Below are 20,735 nucleotides of genomic sequence, written 5' to 3'. Positions count from 1 at the left end.
TCATGAAAATATCATGTTACAATGTTATAATCTATAATTATGAATTATACTGAATGAGCTCAGTAGTAATTTTTGTTGAATGGGTGATAAACATTGCTTCATTTGAAAATAATCTGTCTTGGATATTGAGGCTTAAACTTCAAAAATTACTAAATGAAGTTTTAATTTTTCTTGAACATAAAATCAACAAAAAAAGAATTAGTGAGCTGGTAACAGAAAATGGAATTTCAAGCTGTAAAACAATATTACACAAATTTTCCGGGGATTTTTAAAATAATTACTTGCTCAGATAATTCAGCATGGTTATGCAACAATCGGACTAAAATCTTAAGACACGTTTCAACATCAGGAAACACTCTTGAAGAAATTACAACAATACCAGTGTGGTATATAGATGTAGCCATCACCCACACAGGAGATCTGCTGTTCTCAACGGAGGAAAATAACCTTAAAGTCATACCCTTTGGAACAGAAACACCTATAGAAGCCCCAAATATAAGGGTACCAGCAGGAAGAATAGTGACCATTCATTTAAATGAAGAAAGGTGTAAAATCATTCTAGGAGTTTGCATGAAAGAATATGATCAGCAAGGGCAAATCGTTGTACTCAATGAGGAAGGGAACCACGAAAGAACGTATCCACTTTTCACTGCTCCGAATAGTATTGCTTCTCATAACAATATTATTGCCATCGTAGACAGAGCAGATCTTCACACAAGAGACAGTAGTGGACGAGTTTTCATCTTAGATTTGGACCAGGATAAAGTGATCAATGTTTATAAAGGTTATGCCGATTCTTTTATGAATGGAAGCCATCCATTTAAACCATATGATATTGTGTACACAAAAAGGAACACATTTATAGTATCAGATACATGTATAAACAATCCAATATTACATGTTTTGGACATTCAAGGCAATTATCTAACATTCTGTAATACAAGGGATGAACTAGGAATTTGTCTGCCACTGTCATTGGCTATAGATAAAGATGGCTTCCTGTTCATTGGATCACAAACATATAAAGGCAGTTCTCATGCAAACCTCTATGTTGTGGAAATATATTAAATTTGTTTTTGAAGTTTTTGGTAGGGCAGATATATCTTTTAAATGATTACATCAAAAATTTTAAAATCTATATAAAATTCTATATGTTTACATAATTTTAAAAGACAATTCCCTCATGGTATCGATTATTAGACATTTACTTAATATTTTATATTCCGCAATGATTGGATTTTGTTTTGAGATGTACCATTATCTCTAAGAAATATGCATATGACTGTTGACATCTACAGACAGCTAGTCTAATCAAATTAAAGTAATTAACATTTCAGCTTCTAGATTCTTATCCCAAACATAATATCAAGGAAGGTCAGACATGTTTTTAGATGTTTTTTTTTAAATAGAATTTCCAGTAAAATGATACAATGATTCTTAAGTTAAATTTTTTTACAAACTGACAAAAATTAATGTTAAATAAAAAAAGTTTTTTTTAACCAACATCAATCATATCATGTAGTTCTATGAGATCCCACTGACCAAGGGGAAGAACATATCATATGGTTCAAACCGTTCAGTAGGGGGAATATTCTGGCGGTAGTTCGTCAACCCACTTATCAAACGGGAGAACAAATAAGAAGGTTCCAACCATTGAGTGGGGAAAATTTTCTACAGGCAGGTCTTTAACAGACAAATAGTTAAAATTTATTACACAGAAAAGTACATGTCAGGAAATATCGGCTTGTGTAACAAAGCCAGCAGTATAATTAGTGCTTTTTACCTTGTAATATGTATATTATGTTTTGTATAATCAATATAAATGAATAAACTATATAAGCATTAAAACATACTAACAGTTGTGTCACGAATGAATACCCTGAAGTCCTTTGTTTCTCTATAAAGAGGTATGACTGTTTTAGGCAGTATATAGGGAGACATATTATATGTAAGGGAAGTAAAGGAAATGTCTTTTCTCTGACTTCAATTACAAACCCTCAGTATATTTTAGTTAACAGTATCATATGTTTAATACTTGACAAACACGAAATTTTAGATTTGGAAAGGTGCATGTGATCTAACAAATAAATTTTACAAAACATCCACAAAGTCAAACATCATTAACTGCCTTGTAATGTTGTTTACACTGGGTTTACACATGACCAGTGATATTTACCTGTGATGTTGTTTACACTGGGTTAACACATGTCCAGTGATATTTACCTGTGATGTTGTTTACACTGGGTTTACACATGTCCAGTGATATTTACCTGTGATGTTGTTTACACTGGGTTTACACATGACCAGTGATATTTACCTGTGATGTTGTTTACACTGGGTTAACACATGACCAGTGATATTTACCTGTGATGTTGTTTACACTAGGTTTACACATGACCAGTGATATTTACCTGTGATGTTGTTTACACTGGGTTAACACATGACCAGTGATATTTACCTGTGATGTTGTTTACACTGGGTTTACACATTTACTTTAACATTTACCTGTGATGTTGTTTACACTGGGTTTACACATAACCAGTGATATTTACCTGTGATGTTGTTTACACTGGGTTTACACATGTCCAGTGATATTTACCTGTGATGTTGTTTACACTGGGTTTACACATGTCCAGTGATATTTACCTGTGATGTTGTTTACACTGGGTTTACACATTTACTTTAACATTTACCTGTGATGTTGTTTACACTGGGTTTACACATGACCAGTGATATTTACCTGTGATGTTGTTTACACTGGGTTTACACATGTCCAGTGATATTTACCTGTGATGTTGTTTACACTGGGTTTACACATTTACTTTAACATTTACCTGTGATGTTGTTTACACTGGGTTTACACATGACCAGTGATATTTACCTGTGATGTTGTTTACACTGGGTTTACACATGTCCAGTGATATTTACCTGTGATGTTGTTTACACTGGGTTTACACATGTCCAGTGATATTTACCTGTGATGTTGTTTACACTGGGTTTACACATTTACTTTAACATTTACCTGTGATGTTGTTTACACTGGGTTTACACATGTCCAGTGATATTTACCTGTGATGTTGTTTACACTGGGTTTACACATTTACTTTAACATTTACCTGTGATGTTGTTTACACTGGGTTTACACATGACCAGTGATATTTACCTGTGATGTTGTTTACACTGGGTTTACACATGACCAGTGATATTTACCTGTGATGTTGTTTACACTGGGTTTACACATGACCAGTGATATTTACCTGTGATGTTGTTTACACTGGGTTTACACATTTCCTGTGATATTTACCTGTGATGTTGTTTACTCTTGGTTTGAATATATCCTGTGATATTTACACAGGGTTACACACTGTTCCTGTGATATTTACCCGTGGTGTTGTTTACACTCTACCTGTGATATTTACATATGACCTTGTTGACACTGGGTTTACACATTTACTGTGATATTTACCTGTAATGTTGTTAACACTTGGTTTACACACCATCTGATGTTTACCAAGTCCAACTTCTGATAAAAGGTTGACATGAAATAAATTTCCCTGTAATAAATTTTAAAAAAACCACAATGAGTAGTTTGAAACTTTTTGACTGTTGTTTTTTCCACTCATATATTGCATACAAAAAGTTTAATCTACCTAACACATTTATCCTTCTTGTGGTAGTACTTAAAACATGGAGATGTTTTCAATTTGAGGGTTACACTGCCTCACTTTACACTTTTCCGCTCTTGAATTTTTAAACTGAGAAGGAAGTTCATTACAATTAAAAACCAGATGCTCCGCAGGGCGCGGCCTTATATGACCACAGAGTTCGAAACCCTGAACAATTGGGGCAAGTATGGACACAACATTCAAGCTTGATACAGCTCTGAATTTGGATTGTGATTAAAAAGTTGTCACAACACAGGTTTATGACACATCATGAATGTGGTCTAAGAACTTAAACTTTGAATTTTTTAATTTGACATTACCTATTAAGGTCCAATATCCAAAATCAAAATACATGGTTAGATTCAGCATATCAAAAAACCCCAAGAATTCAATTTTTGATGAAATCAAATAAAGTTCAATTTTAGACCCTTTACACCTCAATGTGGACCAATTTGATAACCAGGCCCAAAAATCAAATATCTTAATACACGGTATCAAAGAACCCCATATATACATTTTTTGTTGAAATCAAACAAAGTTTAATTTTGGACACCAATTTAGACCAACTTGAAAACTGGGCCTATAATCAAAAATCTAAACACATGTTTAGATTCAACATATCAAAGAACCCCAAGGGTTTAATTTTTGTTGATATCAAACAAAGTTTAATTTTGGACCACGATTTGGACCAACTTGAAAACTGGGCCCATAATAAAAAATCTCAGTACATGTTTAGATTCAGCATATCAAAGAACCCCAAGGATTCAATTATTTTGAAATCAAACAAAGTGTAATTTTGGACCACGATTTGGACCAACTTGAAAACTGGGCCCATAATAAAAAATCTCAGTACATGTTTAGATTCAGCATATCAAAGAACCCCAAGAATTCAATTTTTGTTGAAATCAAACAAAGTTTAATTTTGGACCCCGATTTGGACAAACTTGAAAACTTGGCAAATAATTAAAAATCTAAGTACATGTTTAGATTCAGCATATCAAAGAACCCCAAGGATTCAATTTTTGTTAAAATCAAACTTAGTTTTATTTTGGACCCTTTGGGACCTTAATGTAGACCAATTTTGAAAACGGAACCAAAAATAATAAATCTACATACACAGTAAGATTCAGCATATTAAAGAACCCCAATTATTCAATTTTTGATGAAATCAAACAAAGTTTAATTTTGGACCCTTTGGGCCCCTTATTCCTAAACTGTTGGGACCAAAACTCCCAAAATCAATCCCAACCTTCCTTTTGTGGTCATAAACCTTGTGTTTAAATTTCATAGATTTCTATTTAAAATTGAGAATGGAAATGGGGAATGTGTCAAAGAGACAACAACCCGACCAAATAAAAAACAACAGCAGAGAGTCACCAACAGGTCTTCAATGTAGCGAGAAATTCCCGCACCCGGAGGCGTCCTTCAGCTGGCCCCTAAACAAATATATACTAGTCCAGTGATAATGAACGCCATACTAATTTCCAAATTGTACACAAGAAACTAAAATTAAAATAATACAAGACTAACAAAGGCCAGAGGCTCCTGACTTGGGTCAGGCGCAAAAATGCGGCGGGGTTAAACATGTTTGTGAGATCTCAACCCTCCTCCTATACCTCTAACCAATGTAGTAAAGTAAACGCATAACAATACGCACATTTAAATTCAGTTCAAGAGAAATCTGAGTCTGATGTCAGAAAATGTAACTAAAGAAAATAAACAAAATGACAATAATACATAAATAACAACAGACTACTAGCAGTTAACTGACATGCCAGCTCCAGACTTCAATTAAACTGACTGAAAGATTATGATTTCATCATATGAACATCAGGCACAATCCGTCCCGTTAGGGGTTTAGTATCATACCATCATAACATATATGAGAAGAACATACTTATACTAAAGTTATGGTGCGAAAACCAAGAAAAATGCTTTTTTGGGCCCATTTTTGGTCCCTAATTCCTAAACTGTTGGGACCTCAACTCCCAAAATCAATCCAAACCTTCCTATAGTGGTCATAAACCTTGTGTTTAAATTCCTTGATTTCTATTTACTTAAACTAAAGTTATAGTGCAAAAACCAAATGTCTTCGGACGATGACAACAAAGATGATGCCAACGTGATACCAATATACGACCAAAAAATTTCAATTTTTGCGGTCGTATAAAAATTGGAATTTGAACATAAATTCTGTGAAATATGTTTCTCATCTATTCCTAAAGTAATCTTGCTTTTAAGAATGCAAGTTTTAATTGTTTTTTGTTTCAAACTACATAGGGAGTTTTCCAATGGTTTAATTTATATTGATATACTAGCAGATGGTTTGGTACTAGTAAGTAACTGAAACATGAAAAGGAAATCACAGTCAACTAGCATATGCCAGATGGAAACTTCAGATAAACATCTACATACAAACTTAAGTTTCATGAACTCTGAAATTCAAGCTTTTTTAAAAATCATTATCACCTTTGTTACTTTATCAGCATACAGATGTGTTTTCTGTGACTTTTGTGTTCGGAAAGTAGCATACATTTATACTGTTGTACAATTTACCAAAAAAAGTGAAATAAAAGTCTTATCAATACTTACTGTATCAAAAGTCATGTTATCATCCACATAGCTGTTGGTACTCATAGCATGGATAGAAGCATCAAATCTAAACAATGATATCTATAACCAAAACAACAAGTATAAGTATATAGAAATTCTCTAGTGTCACTGGAACCAGGTCAGGTCTAGTTATTTACTGTTTCTTGCTTAACATCTGCTGACAAATAATGCATGGTTATTCCATATGAATCTGAACAGGAAGTCAAATACACAAATGTAATAAACATAATGATAGCAGGTAAAATAAGTTAATGGAAAAATATCTAATTTTCATTTTTATAAACATGTAGATCTAGTTCTATATGCTAATGTGCTTTATCAAGATATTAAGATATTCTACCAATCCAGTGTATATAATGTATATATGTAGATCCCTCTGTTAACCAGAGCACCCTTCGAGAGCTTTGAGGGTACAGACACACTTCAGTGAAATAATTGTACACTCCCAATCTGGATAAATGGAGATGTGCCACTAATGTATTTACAGCAATAGATTCAAAAAGATTAAAGCAGTTGCCACAGAAATGAGGTCAAGGACAATGAACAAGTAATTCAATAAATTGTCTGTATTCTTTTATTCTAATGCAAGGATATTAAGAAGCTATTTGTTTTTCTCTCCTTTTCGAACAAAATATATATTGTAAAATAAAGCATATCTAATTGTTAAAACTTACTCAAACTCCTTGAAACAACAGAATTAATTTTCATATAAAACTGAAAAACTAGATTGTTTTTATATTCACTTAGTTTTCTTTCCATAAAGACACAGAATCAAAGCTATTCTTATGTTTTGTTTCATGTAAACAAATTGTATTCTGCCAGAACAAGACTTTAAAACAGTAAGAAATGCATTGATAAAAAGAGTCCTCTTATCCTGATATCAAAAATATATATATAACTGTATCAGCTTTTCCTGTAAATCAGACATTTTTGTCCATTTTCAAAATATTGCAATATAAAATGCATGCATTAATTTCTGAATTTACAGTAGTGGGTTATTTGTAGGTATTTTTTGTTATGGTTTCTTGTTTATTCTGAAAGATAATCCTTCACTCCTACTGATAATCTATCGAATGGACTCCATGTTCTGCTTGTTATGTCTATATATCAGTATATGAATAGTATGAAAATTAGTGAAGCTTTATGCCAATTATTGTTAAACTGTGAGATTTATACTACTAAGGGAGATAATTTGAAAGCATATTTATAAAATCTTTGAATATTTGACCTTTTCACTCTTTCCATGGTGCTACAAACAGAATAATTGTTTAGACTTTAAGTTATACATAATTCTAGAAGAAATGTAAACTACATTTCAAATGGAAAATAAAACTATTGTAAACAAATATAGGGCAATAATTAATCACAATGAGACAATACAAACAGAATATAAGTAATGCAAAATTTGTCACAATATAAATGATGAAAATCAGAAAATTAACAAAAAACAAAACTGATTACTGTGAAAAAAATTGATTAATATGTTATATCAAAATGGTCTTTTTATATATTATCTTATACAAAGACTACCTTAAATCTTTGTAAATTTGTATACGTAAAGTAAATGATTTATACTTAGAGGTTTTATTTTAGTTAAAATATTCAGCAAAATGTTATTCAAAATTCATTTTTATACAATTATATTCTTCATATTATGGATGGGGGATTGCTCCTTTTGTCAAGAAGTAAGGCTTGTTAAGTATGTACACAAGTACACATTATTAGTTATCTTGGTGCACTAGGTGCATATTGAAACCTGACATATCCTTCTTATTTTTTTAATACTTTCTGAGTACCTGCATAGACATGGAGATTATTCTGTTACCATTAATATTGAATGTATACCAGTGTTGAATAGCCATGTAACTAACAGTTTAGGTTCATTAAAAAAATATTCTCTGCCTGCTATCAAGGTTCAATTATAAGGATTCTCTTAATTCATACCGGTCCCCATAAACATTATATATTACTAGTTAGTCTTCTGATATTACCTTTTTTGATTTGGTTGGCTTTTTCTTACTAAAGTAAGAGTTTATGTCTGTACTTGGTTCATCAAAACTTGTGGGAGCTCTTTGTCTGGATGATGTCTGTACATCTAAATATTCTCTTAGAACTAATTCTAGCTGTCAATAGAAACAAGACCTGTCAGAATGACATTAAACTGGACTTTTTAACATTTATTTGTGTCCTGGCATTTGTCAATATCACAAGGACCAAAACTCCTACATAGTAAAAGTAATAACATTTTAAAATTTGAAAAGCTTTGGTTGAATGGTTCATTAGTAAATGCAGCGACATGACTTGAAACACCATTTTTCAATCTTTCAAGAACCATAACTACTGAACAGGAAAAGTGAAAATCGCCATTGAAATTGACCTCCATTTTGTCATCAGTAACTACATATTTAAATTTGAAAAGCTTTGATTGAAAGGTTCATTAGCAAATGCCTGGACAAGACTGCAAATGTCATTTTTCAATATTTCAAGAACAATAACGGTAAAAGTCAAAATCGTCATTATTGAATTTGACCTCCATTTTGTTGTCAGTAACAACATATTAAAATTCTAAAAGCTTTGGTTTAATAGTTTATGAGTAAAAAACACTTGGCTGCCGCCCGCCGCCTGCCCGCCCAGCCAGCTGCCGTACACCCCCAAATCAATAACAGATTTTTACTTCATAAATTCAGTTAAAAAATCAAACAAATAATACACAGTTGATTTGGTGATTAATTTTACACGAGTTTTATGGGTACAGGTGAACTACGAATTTAAATGTTCAATAAAATACAAATTTCTATAAAGTTGTATCCAGATCTTGGCAGAACCACATAATCACATATCCACAAAAATGCATGGTGTCCACAATCCACGAATTGAACCACTACTAATTACAATAGCATATATTTGAAAAAAAAAGACTTTGAAATCTTATCTTAAAAACAAGACAAGAAGATGCTATATTGTCTATTCATAATTAATTTCAATGTCAATACTTACAACTGCTTGTATCTTTGACCAAACATCATTCATATCATATAACAATTCGTTTCTTACTGGTACACCAGACACCTACGTAAAATAAATGTTTGTGTAAAGTTTCTCAATCAAGCTCAACAAAATTTAAAACCTCATAAGTGTACTGTATTATAAAGAAGTTTGTGATTGTTTTGTCCATACTTGATGAATTGTGGCAGGAAAGTTTGTATGTCTAACAGCAAGATAGATGCTTTAAACAAATATAAAGTTATAAAGAAAGAAAAACATGTCCTTTGACAATTAGTGTGAAATATTTATTATTGAGATGGTTGACTGTTGGATATGTAGTCAATTTATTGCACCAGTCTTTTTTAATTTTTTATACATGCTCAATTCATCTATTCTTGTTGCATTTTAAATTTATAGGTCAGAGAATATATACAAAAATAAAAATAATGTTCTTTATTTTCTAATGAAAGTTCCTATAAAGTGTTTCTTGCAAGCTTTAGTGAAAGCTAAAAAATGCAGTTATATTAAAGACATTCTAGTAGATTGACCATAACCAACCCTTGTAAACAGGCCTAAGAACTTTATGAGGGATGATTCTGAAAAATATCAGAAGGTAAAGCATGCTTACACCAAAATTCAGAAAGTTTCTGTGAAAAAAGCAACAAAAGTTTCATATAAGGTCTTTTATATGTCTTTGAAAAAAATTGTAAACAAGATGTTGAAGAGCAATGAATATGAAAATGATTATTGACCTTAATTGTTTGCCCAGAAAATGTTAATTTGGTGTGACACTAAATAATAAACAAAGCATTGAAAGCATTGAGCCTACATTGCCAAATGTCAATTTGATCAAAATTGAGCAAGATGCAAATGGCAAACTAATTCTAGGAATATTTAAAATAAAATTTCATACTGGTAATAAACATAGTGATGAAACAACATTTCTAGACACATGAAATATTTCCAAAAATGTGTCCATTCTGTACACACGAATACAAGTGACATGCATTGTTCAAACATGCACTTTTATACATGATTATCACAATTTAGTGTGTTTTACAAAGACATGAATATGTTTTAAGTGAGAAGAAAAAATATAAAAGGATAAAGTTTTTAATGGTCCCATCAATTAAATTAAACACAAAATATAATAATTCATCATGCAAAAATATACTGCTTTTAAAGAACAAAACGAAACAACATAGGCTGAAAAAGCATACATAACTATACAGTCAGTAAGTTTAAGGATCCTTATTGCCCAGTGAAAGCTAAAATTGTTGAATACATTTTTTGTTCAGTTGCTGATTGTAAAATAGGTGAGAAGAAAAAATGCCATATTTCTGGTTAATAGAACCACCCCTTTGTTTGACCCTGACTGAATTTTATGTTTCCTTGTTTTTGGTACTAGAGTTCCATGTTTCCACATAAACTATACTCCAGTTAAAACAAAAAAGGAGGATTCATTTGAGAATCCATATCCATTGTCAATTGTAACCAGAAAGACAACATTATTATCAAAACAGAGTCTATTTTATAAAAAAAACAAGGGTATGAGTAAATGTAAATATTGATGAATAACAACTGTATTCAAACAGGTAGAAAGTAAATAAACAAGAAAACAAAAACAACATGTAAGGATACAAATCATAATACAAACAGCAAGATCCCAATACACACCTCATCGACTGTCTCCTCAGGTGTCGGCTTAAATAGTAAATACCAATTGTGTCATAACATAACATTCATGTCAGCCTAGCGAGTGTGGAAATCTACTTTTGAGTTCTCATTTATAAAAAGATTGGCTAAAACAACACTAAGTTCACTGTTTCCTAACATTAAGTTATATGCCTGTACTATACTGCTTCAAATATTTTTTTAGAACCCTGGTTATAACATATCATGTTTTAAACATAATACTTATCCCCATAGTGCCAGAAATCTTACTTTTTAGAGAAGAATACATAAAAATTGCCAACCAATGTATTTTTTATAAATGTATTCGTAGTGAAGAAAATTCTCAATCATTAGTTAATACTTATTTCAATATTTGGATAATAATATATCTGAAGAGTTCTTTTCATCTGATTTGGGACAGTCAAGATAAATAGATGAAAAAAGATGAAACAGATGAAAATGATGACAAAAGACATGTAGAATGAAGAAATCAAATGTATATTACTGTATTTTTTTTGGTTAAAAAAAGTGACATTAAAAGCTGCAACAAATATTTGGCCAAAACAAAGAAATAGCTGACAATTAAGAGAAATCACTGATTTTATCAAATAAAGGAAATAAAGGAATAAATAAATGTTAGAAAAAACTATACATACTATAATTCTCTGTAAGTTACGAAGTACAATCTTGTGCATTCTGGCAACATTTCTGAATTGGTGAAATACATTTTCTAGAAGTTCCAATAAAAATCTTGGTTGATTCTGGCTAGATAAAGACTCTCCTTGTTGTGCATAACTGCAAGGAAAAGATATACAGCACAAGTTAACTTTTAGTTAGAAATTATTACATAATATATTTTGTTGGCCTCAGAACACAATTATTCTTCCCCTTGGCTACAATGCATTTTTTAGTTAAAGTTAAATTGAATTAAAAAATTTGCACCGCTGCAAACATGAAAAAAATTTAACTGCTTATAGACCATTATTATTCTAATAAAATATGCTTGGTCCACGACAATCCATCAGTGCTTTTTCTTTTGAGGGCCCTATTAGCATGCCAATGGTAGGATTTGAATCTTGAATAAATGACGAAGGCTAATTTCTACCCTACTTTCATTTTGCCCAAATCACTACTTTCACTTTCAACAATATTTTTTTTCCTGGCACATCTTTTACTTATTTCAATATATATACAACTGGTAGGACCACTTACATAGTAAACATTTCAAAGAAAACAGTAGACAGATTACTTGCGAAGAAATACCCTATATAATAATTGGGAACTATATTCCTAGACCTCATACAAAGGGAATTAATTGTGATCTGAGGCCTGTTAGAGTAAAAATGTTGACTATACTATAATTCTAATCTTTTTTATGTTCACTGAAGACTTCAGGCACTAATCCATTTTTTAGTTTTCAGTGATATAATAGACCATTTTCATATATCTGACTTTTGACTCTGGCTTCTACAATTATTCGACTTGTTTACATTGCTCTTGCTTGACCTAGAACCAGAATGTCCTACCATAGAGAAGGTAACATGTCGAAAAAATATTAATTCCATAATCAAAAGTTGGTAATATAAAAATGGACTATTTCATCCCTGTTCTCTATAAATTCTTACCACAGACTTCTAGAGCTATATAATATAAAGTGCAATGGTCTAGAATAGTAATTTAATCACAAACCTGTCAATCCAAACATACAATAAAAAATGTAGGCTTCTCTAACATTTTTCTTATACTTAAGCATATCCAATCATTTAATAAATGGAGTTGGGACAACACCATATGCAAATTGAAACTAGTCTAAATAAACCCTGAAAATGATTTGATGAATACTGTGGATTCGTAATTTGTCAGATACCAATTTAAGGGGATTTCGTTGGTATTAAAATGAAAACCATAAATTCAAATGTCTAATGAATTACAAATTCTCTATATAGGCTTCAGATAAACATAACCACAAAATCAAATATCAAAGTTTTCATCAATTCACAATTACTGATATCCACGAAAATAATCCACAGTATATACATATGACTTCATTTTTATAGGGGTCAAACATCAAACATCAATTGTACTAATTTCAAATATTAATCATTATTTACAAATCACAATTTTAGTTTTCCCACCAAGTTTTGATATTTGACAGATATTTTTTTAACACTGCTCTAAAATCTTCTAAAAACTATTGTAACTAACCTGTCTACAACCTGTTGAGATGTTCTGGCTACAATTGCAGATAATTCTGGTTCTATCTTTGACTTTATACCCTGTCATATAAATGTAAGTATTATGATCTTAACAAAATAAGTCAACACATATTGATTATTCATTTCTGATAATTTTTACCAGCAAATAGAAACTAATCTCTTCTAGACAGGACAACAGTCATCATTATAAATGGCCACCGCCAAAACAAAACAATGTGTAAAAATATGATGTTACATATCTTTTTATCATCAGCAAGGGTACTCTATACATCCCTTTTCAACTCAGATGAGGATGGATGAAAAGAAGGTAAATAAGTAGTGTTGTAATTTGGAAAACTATGTTCATAACAAATCATGTTCCCAAAACATTTGTCTTCAGGGGATAACTTTGTGGTACTTAAAAGTTAGCATACTATTCATAATCTAGGCTAGCAAAACAAAATGCTCAATAAAACACTATCAATTGTAAAATTTCAATATGACAGAAGCTTCCATATCCAAATCTATTTTTTTACATTCTAGTGTGCCTGACAATTAAGTGTATTTTCATAAGGTAAGAGTATTTTTAATGCACTTAATTTGATTTATACTTTCAACCTTTCACTTGTAATACATGTAATAGATTTACATGATGAGCAGTTGATCACATGCATTGAAGATAACATCAAACTGTATCTTGAGGGAAATATTCATGATTATTATTGTGAAGGGGCAAAACTTGGGTTATAGACCTGCAAACTTTTCTAATTTAAGGGGGTTTTTCCCCAATGAGTTATTGACTTGAATTTTAAATGATAATGAAAACAGGTACCGCTACTCAGTGTTAGAAAGACAATAAAATGTACCACAAAATTAAAAGTACTGAACTGAAGTGCTGGCTATTGGGCAGGTGATACCAACTGAGATGAAGTGTGTCAGCAGCAGAAAGGACCAGTACAGGTAAAAGGAGAAATATTTTAAAATATTCTAAAATTTTGGTCCATCTTTGATAAGTACAAACTGTTGAACAGTTAGATTAACTTATCAAGATCTAACGAATATATAGGAATAATTAAGTTTAATCAATCAGATTCTTATGGGAAATACTAGCAAAACATTCTGAAACTAGTACAAGGCAGATAAAAACATAATATTTTCATATCACCTTATTTGTAAACATGAACTGCTCAACCAAACAAATATATGCAAGAAATGGTTTCACTATATTTTTTAATATATTATTCAACCTAGACAAATCTGTATTTCTGAAATAATATGAAATTGGAATTTTATCATTTACGGCACAGTTACCTATGTAACCGAAACTAGAAACAAATATGATTCACCAAACGACTCAATAAATCCTTAGTGTGTATAGTTCATGAGTGAATTTAATGTGTTCCTACATGTATGTCAAATAAATTTAAACAAGTATTATACAACAGGAATCAAATGAGAGTTATTTTTTCTACATTTCAGTGTTATGGTGACTGTATGTTGCCCTTGATATATGGGCTTGTTACTTACATTAAAACATGAATTAAATTTAGTAACTTCACTCATATAAATGCTAGATTTCTCTCGCAGATAAATCATGATATTTCACCAGTATGTTTATACAATATTAGTATTCATCACTAACAAAGTTTTTAAGTAATAAATAATTTTCATTTAATCAGTTACATGTACTACTGTGTATAAAATAGGAAATATAATTTATACAATCTACATAGTGTAAAAGGGTGTAGAGTGTGAAATGCAGAAGACTCAATATTTCACTTTATATATTTTCTTTAAATAGTAGCTACTGTTCTGAAAATATCTACTTTATGTAGCTAATATTTTAATCATTAATAAGCGAAATCCAAGTTAATTTAGAGAGACAGTCATAAGAGTTTTACTTGATATTTAAATAATGGACATTGCTATAACACTGAGAACTAAAAATTCCTAAAAATTGGAATTTTAATTTTTTAAATCAAAGAATGACAAATCAACTAGATAATTAACAAAATTAATTTTATAAACATTAAAAACACTTCAAAATCTTGCAAAAGATGTGAAATTGCAATGCTCAAAAACACACCCCTTAAACCAATTCTTACCAGTGGATCTTTCATTTTCTTATTCCTCTACATTTAAAAAATACAGTTAATTACTTTATTAACAATGTTAAGATAAAAAAAAAAAAAAACAGCAAAAAATGGACCAAACAATTGTTAAAATATGTTTCTTCCATGATCCGTTGTACCCATCTTATACCATATGCATTTCAGAAAAAATATGCATATACATGTATTGATTTGAAAAATCTAAATTTGTTTAAATTTTCCCAACCACAGATGCTTTATTGAGCCTACCTTCCAACATCTCTCTTATAAACCCATCAACCAAAACATCTTATAATATTAATTGTAAAGACAACTAGAGGCTCTAAAGAGCCTGTGTCGCTCACCTTGGTCTATGTGAATATTAAACACAGGACGCAGATGGATTCATGACAAAATTGTGTGATGGTGATGTATTTGTACATCTTACTTTACTGAACATTCTTGCTGCTTACAATTATTTCTATCCACAATTAACTTGGCCACGTAGTTTCAGAGGAGAAGATTTTTGTAAAGGATTACTAAGATATACGAAAAATGGTTAAAAATTGACTATAAAGGGCAATAACTCCTAAAGGGGTCAACTAACCATTTCGGTCATGTTGACTTATTTGTTAATCTTACTTTGCTGATATTTATTGCTTTTTACAGTTTATCTCTATCTATAATAATATTCAAGATAATACCCCAAAACAGCAAAATTTCCTTAAAATTATCAATTCAGGGGCAGCAACCCAACAACAGGTTGTCCGATTCATCTGAAAATTTCAGGGCAGATAGATCTTGACCTGATAAACAATTTTACCCCATGTCAGATTTGCTCTAAATGTTTTGGTTTTTGAGTTATAAGCAAAAAACTGCATTTTACCCCTATGTTCTATTTTTAGCTGTGGCGGCCATCTTGGTTGGTTGGCCGGGTCATCGGACACATTTTTTAAACTAGATACCCCAATGATGATTGTGGCCAAGTTTGGAATAATTTGGCCCAGTAGTTTCAGAGGAGAAGATTTTTGTAAAAGATTACTAAGATTTACGAAAAATGGTTAAAAATTGACTATAAAGGGCAATAACTCCTAAAGGGGTCAACTGACCATTTCGGTCATGTTGACTTATTTGTAAATCTTACTTTGCTGAACATTATTGCTGTTTACAGTTTATCTCTATCTATAATAATATTCAAGATAATAACCAAAAACAGCAAAATTGCCTTAAAATTACCAATTCAGGGGCAGCAACCCAAAAACGGGTTGTCCGATTCATCTGAAAATTTCAGGGCAGATAGATCTTGACCTGATAAACAATTTTACCCCTTGTCAGATTTGCTCTAAATGTTTTGGTTTTTGAGTTATAAGCAAAAAACTGCATTTTACCCCTATGTTCTATTTTTAGCTGTGGCGGCCATCTTGGTTGGTTGGCCGGGTCATCGGACACATTTTTTAAACTAGATACCCCAATGATGATTGTGGCCAAGTTTGGAATAATTTGGCCCAGTAGTTTCAGAGGAGAAGATTTTTGTAAAAGATTACTAAGATTTACGAAAAATGGTTAAAAATTGACTATAAAGGGCAATAACTCCTAAAGGGGTCAACTGACCATTTCGGTCATGTTGACTTATTTGTAAATCTTACTTTGCTGAACATTATTGCTGTTTACAGTTTATCTCTATCTATAATAATATTCAAGATAATAACCAAAAACAGCAAAATTGCCTTAAAATTACCAATTCAGGGGCAGCAACCCAAAAACGGGTTGTCCGATTCATCTGAAAATTTCAGGGCAGATAGATCTTGACCTGATGAACAATTTTACCCATGTCAGTTTTGCTCTTAATGCTTTGGTTTTTGAGTTATAAGCCAAAAACTGCATTTTACCCCTATGTTCTATTTTTAGCTGTGGCGACCATCTTGGTTGATTGACCGGGTCATCGGACACATTTTTTAAACTAGATACCCCAATGATGATTGTGGCCAAGTTTGGTTAAATTTGGCCCAGTAGTTTCAGAGGAGAAGATTTTTGTAAAAGTTAACGACGCCGGACGACGGATGACGACAGACGCCGGACGCCGGACGCCAAGTGATGAAAAAAGCTCACTTGGCCCTTCGGGCCAGGTGAGCTAAAAATGATTTTAAAAACACTATCTTTCAACTTATATCAAGATAGTTTACTTTTTGTTTCAAATCATATAACAAAAGGTTATTTGAAATTATTGATGAATTATATATCACCATTTCTAAAACAAAAAATTCCAGCAAACTATCCTGAATGCTGTATTAGTAGCGCATTTTTAAAGAGAAATTTTGAGTTGGTTATAAGACCACAGATATAAGAACTGTATGATGCACACTTAAAGACTTTGAAATAAAACTTAACCTTGACACTCTTTTAAACATATTTTCATTTTGCTTTTTTTGTTAATATTGTGTTTACTTTTCCTCTATTCTTTTTCAAAGTATGTTTTTCTTATACCTTTACCGTTTTTTTTTTCTTATTTTTCCTATTCTTTTTTAGTAAGTTTGTATACCTCAGCAGAATCTGGAATTTTTCTAAGTACAAACAAAGCTTCAACTAAAACAGCAATAAAATGTGCAGGATTCTCCTCTGGGTTTCCATTCAAATCTTCTTTTATTTCCTTATTCAAATCCATCATTTCTGGAGGTTTCAGCAATTCTGTAGGCTCTAGAAATATTACAAACAATAATGTTGAAGTCATCATAGAATAAAATTATCAATCTTGTCAATGGATAATTTTCTATTGCAGTGATTTGATATAGAGCTATTTCTCTATTTCTTCTATATTTGAGCTATGCTCTAAATAATTCATAAATCAATCAAATTCATCTTGTTAGAAAATGTAGTTTTCGGAACAATTTCCATTTGTTTAATCCTTGTAAAATTTATCACTTCTATCTAGGATTGTTAGTCAGATTTGCATAAAGCAATCACTGTTGCATGACTTACTGCACTGTAGTGTATAAAAATAAAATAGGATTTTTTTTATTTTACATATTTGATATCATTGTTAAACCAGATGCTCCGCAGGGCGTAGCTTTATACGACCGCAGAGGTTGAACCCTGAACGGTTGGGGCAAGTATGGACACAACATTCAAGCTGGATTCAGCTCTAAATTTGGAATGTGATTAAATAGTTGACACAGCATAGGTTTCTGACACAGAATGAATGTGTTCTAATGAACTTAAAATTTTTGTTTTCTCTTAGAGCAATTCACTATGCTGTTGAATATTAATCCTCTCAAAACAAGAATGTGTCCTCAGTACACGAATGCCCCACTTGCACTATCATTTTCCATGTTCAGTGGACCGTGAAATTGGGGTAAAAACTCTAATTTGGCATTAAAATTAGAAAGATCATATCATAGGGGACATGTGTACCAAGTTTGAAGTCGATTGGACTTAAACTTCATCAAAAACTACCTTGACCAAAAACTTTAACCTGAAGCGGGACAGACGGACGGAAGAACGAACGAACGGACAGACGGACGGAGGGACGGACGCACAGACCAGAAAACATAATGCCCCTCTACTATCGTAGGTGGGGCATAAAAATGTTTGAAGAAATTTTCTTTTTTATTTATGAAATTTCAAATGAGAAAAATTGAACCCAATTTTTTTAATCACATCCCCCTTTCCCTTATTCCAAAACTAATCTCAATTAAAATTTCTTATGGAGTTTGCAACAATAACTACTCATTTAAATACATCATAAAATATTAAGATGTAAAAAAAACTGCTTGTTATCACTGAATGTTATTTATTATAATTTATCAGTTGGTAGTAAAAAGTGAATATACATTGTATATTGTATATAACAAAGATTTAAGTTGATTCTGGACAAAGAAAGATAACTCCAATTAAAAAAAAAATCTTGCTATTGCACAATATTTTGCAATTAGATATTTCTTGCTTACTATTCTGGACAAAGAAAGATAACTCTAATTAAAAAAAATTTTGCTATTTCACAATATTGTGCAATTAGATATTTCTTGCCATTGCGCAATACTGTGCAATTGAAAAGACGTGCTATTGCACAACACTTAATATAATAATTTTAGATCCTGATTTAGACCAACTTGAAAACTGGGCCCATAATAAAAAAATCTAAGTACATTTTTGGATTCAGCATATATCAAAGAACCCCAAGATTTCAATTTTTGTTGAAATCAGACTAAGTTTAATTTTGGACCCTTTGGACTTTAGTGTAGACCAATTTGAAAACAGGACCAAAAATGAAGAATCTACATACACAGTTAGATTTGGTATATCAAAGAACCCCATTTATTCAATTTTTGATGAAATCAAACAAAGTTTAATTTTGGACCCCGATTTGGACCAAATTGAAAACGGGGCCAATAATCAAGAATCTAAGTACATTTTTAGATTCAGCATATCAAAGAACCTAACTGATTCATTTTTTGTCAAAATCAAACTAAGTTTAATTTTGGACCCTTTGGACCTTAATGTAGACCAATTTGAAAACGGGACCAAAAGTTAAGAATCTACATACACAGTCATGACAGTTAGATTCGGCATATCAAAGAACCCCAATTATTCAATTTTGATGAAATCAAACAAAGTTTAATTTTGGACCCTTTGGGCCCCTTATTCTGTTGGGACCAAAACTCCCAAAATCAATACCAACCTTCCTTTTATGGTCATAAACCTTGTTATTTAAATTTAATAGATTTCTATTAACTTATACTAACGTTATGGTGCGAAAACCAAGAAAAATGCTTATTTGGGTCCCTTTTTGGCCCCTAATTCCTAAACTGTTGGGACCTAAACTCCCAAAATCAATACCAACCTTCCTTTTGTAGTCATTAACATTGTGTTTAAATTTCATAGATTTCTATTTACTTAAACTAAAGTTATTGTGCGAAAACCAAGAATAATGCTTATTTGGGCCCTTTTTTGGCCCCTAATTCCTAAACTGTTGAAACCTAAACTCCCAAAATCAATCCCAACCGTTCTTTTGTGGTCATAAACCTTGTGTCAAAATTTCATAGATTTCTATTAACTTAAACTAAAGTTATAGTGCGAAAACCAAGAAAATGCTTATTTGGGCCCTTTTTGGCCCCTAATTCCTAAAATGTTGGGACCAAAACTCCCAAAATCAATACCAACCTTCCTTTTGTGGTCATAAACCTTGTGTTAAAATTTCATAGATTTCCATTCACTTTTACTAAAGTTAGAGTGCGAAAACTAAAAGTATTCGGACGACGACGACGACGACGACGACGCCAACGTGATAGCAATATACGACGAAAAATTTTTCAAATTTTGCGGTCGTATAAAAATGACACTTATTGCTCTACTTACTTGTCTGTTTGCATTCTGGGTCAGACAACTGCTTTGTTAGATTACTTCCTCTTCTGTATGATGAAGAACGTTTTAATGAAACAGACTGATCAGGAACTGCTGCATAAATCTGTTTGTTCAATTCCTCTATCAAAGTCTCATGAAGTTGCTGAAGATTAAGA

The 20,735-nt window shown here is 31.6% G+C and overlaps 1 protein-coding gene across 14 annotated transcripts in view; it reads right to left on the bottom strand.

The window, feature by feature from the left end:
• The window catches only part of LOC139520728 (exocyst complex component 4-like), a 45,488-nt gene that overhangs the window by 15,982 nt on the left and 8,771 nt on the right, over window positions 1-20,735 (bottom strand). For 3 of the 14 annotated variants that reach the window (XM_071313646.1, XM_071313635.1, XM_071313638.1), the window contains exons 8-17: window positions 20,575-20,722; window positions 17,762-17,916; window positions 15,238-15,264; window positions 13,143-13,213; window positions 11,594-11,732; window positions 10,941-10,967; window positions 9,276-9,347; window positions 8,270-8,401; window positions 6,258-6,338; window positions 3,467-3,554 (exon numbers count right to left, since the gene is read on the bottom strand). In XM_071313646.1, coding sequence (XP_071169747.1) covers window positions 3,467-3,554; window positions 6,258-6,338; window positions 8,270-8,401; window positions 9,276-9,347; window positions 10,941-10,967; window positions 11,594-11,732; window positions 13,143-13,213; window positions 15,238-15,264; window positions 17,762-17,916; window positions 20,575-20,722 — 940 coding nt within the window. Of the gene's footprint in view, window positions 1-3,257; window positions 3,292-3,466; window positions 3,555-6,257; window positions 6,339-8,269; window positions 8,402-9,275; window positions 9,348-10,940; window positions 10,968-11,593; window positions 11,733-13,142; window positions 13,214-15,237; window positions 15,265-17,761; window positions 17,917-20,574; window positions 20,723-20,735 lie in introns of all 14 variants that reach the window. The other 11 variants (XM_071313642.1, XM_071313640.1, XM_071313639.1 and 8 more) reach the window with 6 other exon arrangements.

This window comes from Mytilus edulis, chromosome 4 (assembly GCF_963676685.1).
Source record: "Mytilus edulis chromosome 4, xbMytEdul2.2, whole genome shotgun sequence".
NCBI classification, from domain to species: domain Eukaryota; kingdom Metazoa; phylum Mollusca; class Bivalvia; order Mytilida; family Mytilidae; genus Mytilus; species Mytilus edulis.
Note: the sequence above shows the minus strand (reverse complement) of the source record. Positions and strands in the feature narration are given on the sequence as shown.